The sequence below is a fragment of the Oryza sativa genome, chromosome 12, assembly GCF_034140825.1.
Source record: "Oryza sativa Japonica Group chromosome 12, ASM3414082v1".
Classification (NCBI taxonomy): Eukaryota; Viridiplantae; Streptophyta; class Magnoliopsida; order Poales; family Poaceae; genus Oryza; species Oryza sativa.
The window spans coordinates 23,269,976-23,277,540 of NC_089046.1; the positions used below are offsets into that span (position 1 = coordinate 23,269,976).

Genomic DNA, 7,565 nt, shown 5'->3' on the forward strand with positions numbered 1-7,565 from the left:
TGGGACAGGACACACTTCTCTAAATCTGTGTAGTATACCAAGGGGGAGGTGCATCATGGACTACTTGTGGACAAGTGTTTCCAAAGATGACTGCCTTAAGCTGATTGCCTATGAAAATACCCTTATTTTTATAGGCAGTCGATTTAGAAGATCACTTGTAATATAAGTTGGTTACAAACTCAGAGGAACAATAATATTAAGACATCACCCTTTTTCATGTGGCTTACAAGAAGTATACTTTCTCAGGGCTGACAATACTTATCGTTTTGGACAATAACATGGTCTACAAAAAATAACTTTAACTAGTATTTTTTATTACAATATATATAGAAATATCAATAAATATATAATTTTATTGGAGCACTTTTTAAGATAATCTATATATGTGATCACCATATTTCTAAGATAAATACTTTAGATGTTAGATTTATAGTTAAAGTTTTTAAAGTTTGACAATAACCTTATCAAAACGATAAAATTATCAGCCTGAAGGGAGTATAACGGGATAAAAGACCAAGAGTCGTAAACTAAAATGAATATATTACGTGCTTAACTAAACTTAATTTGGATCACATATTTAACATCTCCCACAAAACTACAACGTTTGGACCGATCTTGGCTTTAAACGTTGGCATACTGTAGATCGGCTTAAAACGCACAGCCCAACCTGCCTGCCTGGTCCAAGTCAACGTCTATTGATTTTTTTTTTCTGATTACAATAAAAACGCATGCTCATACATGCTACCATGATATGGATCCTTTGCAATATTACTGGTGCAGTAGTAGTCAATGACACGTGGGAGGCTCACACATCAGTGATTGCTACTCCCTGTTGTACATTCCAACATCTGTTAGTATTCCAACATCTGTTAGTGTATCCAATTTAACTTGTAGGACGGATCTAACATGAAAGAGATAGGCTCTCGGGCCTACTGGGACGACGACTATGGAAACCCCCACGAAGCTTTCACTAAATTTTTTTTTGTTATAAGTAGATGGGAAGAAGGCTTTAATTTCATTAGTTTCTTCAGACTCTTATATTATTTCTTCCTAGATCCGTGGAATAACGATAATTCCATATACCTCATTAAATTTCTGCTACAAGCGTACTCACATGTGTAATTATGAGTACTAAGATTGCTCCATCACCGCATTAATTAGTGCTACTGCTTATTTCATATTTGCATCATTTCTAACTAAATAATTTCAACCTTACACGGGCGGAAGGTAAAATTTTCATCTTGTTGCTTTTGTATGCTTTAGAATTCTATTTGCCTTCCTTTATATATATGACTAGGAGTAGTTTATAACTTTATATCGCAGGAAGCTGAAGTGTGGTCACCGCTAATATTCATATTTCTCATAAGAATTAAATTACCTCAACTAATCTCTATTTTGAAATCATCTCACTCGAAACATCTAGTGCTAGCTCTTACCAGTCTATGATTAATTATAGAATAGGAAAAACACCACTATCATTATTTATTTAGAAAGGTCACTGTATATGTGATTGGTGTGGAAATGAATTCAACCACAAATTAAACAAAAATAATTTCATGACAATGAGGATGATTTCATTAACAGTACTGTCACGTATATTAGTTCTATTTTTCCCTCCTCTCCGAAATCAGCATAGTAATTCTCAATTAATTTTAGCATATGGATGATTAATTTAAGTAGTAGGTTGCACTTGCTCCTTTCAAATTATTTACCGTTCTAGCTTTTGCCTTAAGTCACACACTTTTATCTTTGATCATTAATTTTTAAAAATCCATGTAGTCGTTTAACAATACATAATTATATGAAATTTTCTTTTGTGTGAACCTTGTAATAATTGGTTGTAGCTCTTAAGCAAAGGCCAGGATGTTGCATTCCATTATCTTAAAAAAAACATAATTATATGAAGGTATTTTCCATGGTGAATCTTAAAAATATAAATCTTATGATGTTAAATTATATAAATTTCTATAAATTAATGATTAAAGATATACATATTTAATTTAGGACAAAGAAGCATATAATGTTATGTAATTTAAAACGTGTGAGTATATTACAATAAACCCATTAACCCAAGTCGCCTAGTACAAACCAATTAATACGTTTACACCTCCTGTTTAGCATTTCGTCGTTGCCAATTTCCTGCAGCAAGAGCATATGATTCCATACAGATTCTCCTACTAAAAACGTCACACCATTTTAAGAAAACGTCACTAGCTGATGATGTGCAAACGAATTAAATTAAGTCAGAATATACGGATAATCCCACAAGTCAAGACATGTGATTCAGTGTACACCCAAGTCTTCACAAATTTCCACATCAGACAGGTTCAGAAAGTGCAACAAACAATTATTTTGCCTCAACTGAACTCTGATGGACTGATGAGCAGTTGCATTGCTAACTGTAACGAATGATATAGGGTGTGTTTAGTTCTTTGGTCGTAAAGTTTTTGAAGTATACGGACACACATTTGAAGTATTAAATATAGACTAATAACAAAATAAATTATAAATTCCGCCTGTAAACACCGAGACGAATTTATTAAGCCTAATTAATCTGTCATTAGCAAATGTTTACTGCAGCATCACATTGTCAAATCATGGCATAATTAGGCTCAAAAGATTTGTCTCGCAATTTACATACAAACTGTGCAATTGATTTTTTTCCCTATATTTAGTACCCTATGCATGTGTCCAAACATTTGATGTGACGTTTTTGGCTAAAATTTTTTGAGATCTAAACAAGGCCATAGATTCAGATTAGGAATGATCCCTTCTTCTTTCGCAGCCTATAAGTACCTGCATCTCACCTCTGAATCACTCGCAGCAACAACTGTACAAACAGCTGGCTAGCGAGCTACCATCAGTGACCAGTAGTGTGCATTGTTAGCGGTAGGAAGTGTTACGGGTCGATCGTCACTGATGGCTCCGGTCTGCATCTCCGACGAGCGTTCAGTTGCAGTTTCGGCGGAGCGGTTTTGGAAGGTCTTCTCGAACCCGCCCGCCATGCCCAAGGTCTGCGCTGGTTTCTTCGACGCTGCTGAGGTTGAGGGGGATGGTGGGCCGGGCACCGTTGTCATTCTGAAGTTTAACCCTGGTATGCAGACCTAAAATATTGGCTCTTCTATTATTCGTGCATCTGTAATAGGTACACGCAGCCTAGATAGAGACTAGGGTGTATTGTTAATACCTTGCAAATGTTTTCGCAATATGATTTCGAGGGTTTAAATTATAGCGTTATTTATGCATATATGGGCACACTTTCAGTAGTAATTTAGTGAGGTTCACGGATTTATCATTGGTGTGTTTGTGTGGTGGTATGTGTGCGTATGTTTTGTATTTCATATCATTGGCAAAAAATTATATACAAGCGGCATTTTACAATGTCTTCTACTGGCGGTAGAATCAATCTAGACTATTTATTTTTCTATTCCAATGAGTTATATCTATTTATACCACCATATCAATTATCGGTAGTACGATAATTTCTCCGCTAACGGTAGAACTTATAAATTAACGCTTAATTAATATCATTTATACCGGTGATAATACCGTTAGTATAATACTATAGTAGAAACCAGTGTAAATGTACTAATTACATGATAGTAACAAATATTACAATTATTTGCAGCTGTTAAGCAAGGGTTATACAAGACACGTGTGGTGGCACGTGACAACGCTTCTCATTTTCTCAAGTCAGAGGTGCTGGAGGTGGCGCTTGGCAGGGCAGGCAAGCTCAAGACACACTTGACGGAGACGAAGCTTGAGGCCACCGGTGCCGGCTCCTGTATGGCCAAGCTCAGGGTGGAGTGCGAGCCTGAAGACGGTGGCTCGTTGTCGCCGGAGAAGCAGAAGATAATCCTCGAGGGCTACTTCGGCATGCTCAAGATGATTGAGAACTACCTTGTGGCTCACCCTGCCGAGTACGCCTAAAAATAAGTGTTACAAACCAACATAATGCATTCATCGCGTGCATGATAATTAAATAACGTTCGTGAGCCACAACAAATCCAATTTCTTGTGGTGTTTGATTTCATGTGGGTGGTTGTGTGTGAAAGATAACTTGTGTTATTTCAGTAGTTGTCATAGTGTTGTCTGTGTGTGTGTGTGTGTGTGTGATATTTTCAGTGTTGGTGAGATCATTTTGTTTCATAAGTGAATAAAGGAATACACAGGTGAATGCGGTGTGTTTGGTGGAGCATTTAACTATTTGTCACTTTTACATTTGGCATTTAACTATTTGCCACCGCTATCTCAATAACACGTGGGTCCACATGTGTATATGACATGTGGGTTCAGTGTCAAATAGTTAAATATCTCGTGTTTGATGGCTATAGATCAGTGTAAATGTCACTAAGAAATATTTGTGCAGTCCCTTATTTTGCTACGGATGTCTCACTACCACAATGCAATAAGGCTAAATGGACAAAATTGGGTAAAATTAGGATAGTATATAGAGAAAAAATATTACATGGCCATGAGTTTTTTTCTCAATCCATTAGCACTCAGTTTTTGTTTTGATTTCCTATGTACTATTCTGTTAATTGAGCATAAGTTGACCGTTAGATTTTTAAAATGACTAAATTGACCCTATCTTATACTTGTGTGCAACCTATGCGAAGAACATAAATCTCAGTGTGATTTCTTTCTTCACAATAAAATCAAATGCAGTAGAACTATTTGATGCCAAATTTGAAAGAAAAAGAAAATAAACTTTCAACCAAATTGAAAAGAATTTGATTAAATACTTACATTTTATTTGGGTTTAAATTTTGGTGAAAATGTTGTCCGAGTTTCATCAAATTTGATTTGAGTTTTTTTTAAAAAAAATTCAGTTCTGAATTTGTGGTAAAATAATTCTACCCTATTTAATTATTTTACAAATGAGTATTTTTTTCACATTAATTAAGAATTGTTTTTTCCCAATAAGCTAGCATATAGGTACGAGATAGAGGTAATATAGCCAATTTGAAGAAAAATTACCAGTCAACTCACGAAATGGTACATAGTAGATCAAAATAAAAACTCAAGGACTTAATAGCAAAATTCAAGAAAGTAGAAGCAATTGAGGAACAATTGGGCACAAGGAATTTACTCCCTTTGGTAACTGCTAGTACTGCTGATGAAAAGGGAAGCTGAAGCCGACACAATTAATACACAGTTACCCCCTCCGTTTGAAGAAAAACCAATCCTAGCTACGAATTTGGACAGGTTTGTCTTTTTTTTTTGGACGGAGTAGTACATATAATCACGACATGTGTTGAATTTTCGATTCCGATGCAACGAGAGTAGCTCAGATACTTAGCTTAGGTCATCCCCAACCCAAAAACTATCAAATAGTTTCCATACTTGCCATGTCATATAGACACTATATATAGAAACTATATATCCAATGGATGGTGTCTTCAAATTAAATTATCATCCAAACACCCCTCTTTTTTCTCCTTTTATCCACCTATCCCCTTTTTTTGTTCTTGGTTCTTTGTTTCTTGCATGCGAAATGGTTTCTTCATTAACTCTCTTGCCACATTAGATTTTTGCTTATGTGGCAATGCATTAAATGCTACGGACACTAGATTATATGGATGGTTGGGGATGGCCTTATAAGAACCAATTAATCACACATCTGATCTGTGGAAAGTATATATTGTTGTTAGAAAAGCCTCGTCCTCAAGATGATCATGGTGTGGAAAGTATTATTGGCACTTCTTTTTTCCTCATCATCTATCTGGACAAATTTTTTGTATAGATCCTTGATTATTCTGTTGTTTTTTATGAAAAATATGATGGTATAAATACACACGGTCCTCAAAAATATACTTGCACCTATCTATAGCTATTCTAATTATGAAAATAAGATTAAAATACTTCATTTATTCTTTTGAGCATTGTATTGTGAAAGGGAAATCATCTTATTTGTCTCTCGCCTACTTTTGCACTGCTGCACAATGCATAAGGTAAATTTGGACAATATATAAAGTGCAACTTCAGCGTAAATCAAATGTGACTTTTAGTTTACAGCAGCCTAGATGCATTCCTATAAGCTTATCTAATCATAATTTTCTGTTTCATATTAAAAATGATCCATAAGAAAGTATATATAGTTAGTTTATTCAACCTTAAGATGTACATTTTTTTGTTTTACCTAATGAAAAAGAAAGAACATTGATGTGAACAAACTAAGAATATATACAGCATTAGATCTATAGAGAAAAAATGACTGAAAATTGATGAAAAAACAATTAACTGATAAAGGGACCCTCCCATTGGATTATGTTGATTGAAATTAATTACAATCATAAAATGCAAATGCAAATTGATCCTGGTATAGATTTTTCTACCAACATTATATAATAATTATAAATGATACAATTATATGCAGCCGTGAATGTAGGGAGCTCATACAAGACCAAATTGGTGGCATGTGACAAGGCGACACACAAATTGGTGCTTGAGGCTGAGAGCAAGGTAGCAAAGCTCAAGTCGCACTTGAAGGAGCGGTGATTGCTCATCCTGCGTGGTCAAGCTTAAGGTGGAGTACGAGCTCGAAGATGGCGGCTCACTACTGCCAGAGTGGGAGGAGATGATCGTTGATAGTTATTTTGGCGTGCTCCAGATCGATGGTCGAGGCGTACCTCATCGCTCATCCTGCAGAATATGCCTGAAAAAAAAATGTCACGATCCTTCCATGGTGTTACTACTGCGGGTATAATTAAATGGTAATTTTATCATCCTTAAAAAAATACCGAGAGATACCACATATTATTGTGTAAATTTAATACCTTAATTTTGTGCTATGTATGGTATTTAAATGTACCGTAAAATTTCTCCTAATTAAAATAATGTCTGCCAACAAGCTCACTAGGAACATAATTCTTGTGATGCTTGAGAGTTATTATTCTGTGTTTCAAGTTGTGTAACACTTTGAGTAATTCTGATTGGGTTAGTTGTATGTGCACATGTATATATGCTCAGTGTTGGTGAGATCTCATTTTGCTTGATGAGTGAAGAATTAAAAATACACATAGGAATGTGGTATGTTTTTGTTCAATTTTGAAATATTTACTTCCTTGCTAATTTAATTAAATGAAACTCCTGTCCGTTTGTTTCAAAAAAAAAAGATCGGAATTCATTCCAGGTGTTTCTTCTCCACTTTCTTGCCAAGCACTGTTTTATGATTGATAGATAATTAAAATGTATACACAATATTATTCTTTAAGATTATAGTTTTATAACTTCACAATTAGCTTCCACAATTAGTAAAAATGGCATAACTGTGATGCACCCAATAATTAGAGGGGAAAATACAATATATATAAAGAAAAGAATAGAAGAGCTTTAGAATTAGTGGGTTTTGGGTGCTTTGGTTGCCTGATCATTTGTAATACCCGTTCGCATTTTTTGCTTGAAGGGAGGACAAATGCGTAAGGGAGTATTACAGTTTAGGTGTGATTCAACGGATTAAGTTAGGACTTAAACCATTTTCGAGCCAATTTATTGGCACCCGCTAAGCACCAATTGTGCCCCTCTTTAGTCTAGTGGTCGCCAAGCCGCTGGAAAGTCCTTGA

At 35.2% G+C, this 7,565-nt stretch overlaps 1 protein-coding gene across 1 annotated transcript; it reads left to right on the forward strand.

Moving 5' to 3' along the window:
• Positions 1 to 2,807: 2,807 nt before the first annotated feature.
• LOC9267850 (major pollen allergen Cor a 1 isoforms 5, 6, 11 and 16) lies at positions 2,808 to 4,198 on the forward strand. Its single transcript, XM_015763575.3, has 2 exons — positions 2,808 to 3,094; positions 3,629 to 4,198. The coding sequence occupies exons 1-2, from the start codon at positions 2,920 to 2,922 to the stop codon at positions 3,928 to 3,930; spliced, it is 477 nt and encodes a 158-aa protein (XP_015619061.1). The 5' UTR covers positions 2,808 to 2,919; the 3' UTR covers positions 3,931 to 4,198.
• The last annotated feature ends 3,367 nt before the right edge of the window (positions 4,199 to 7,565 follow it).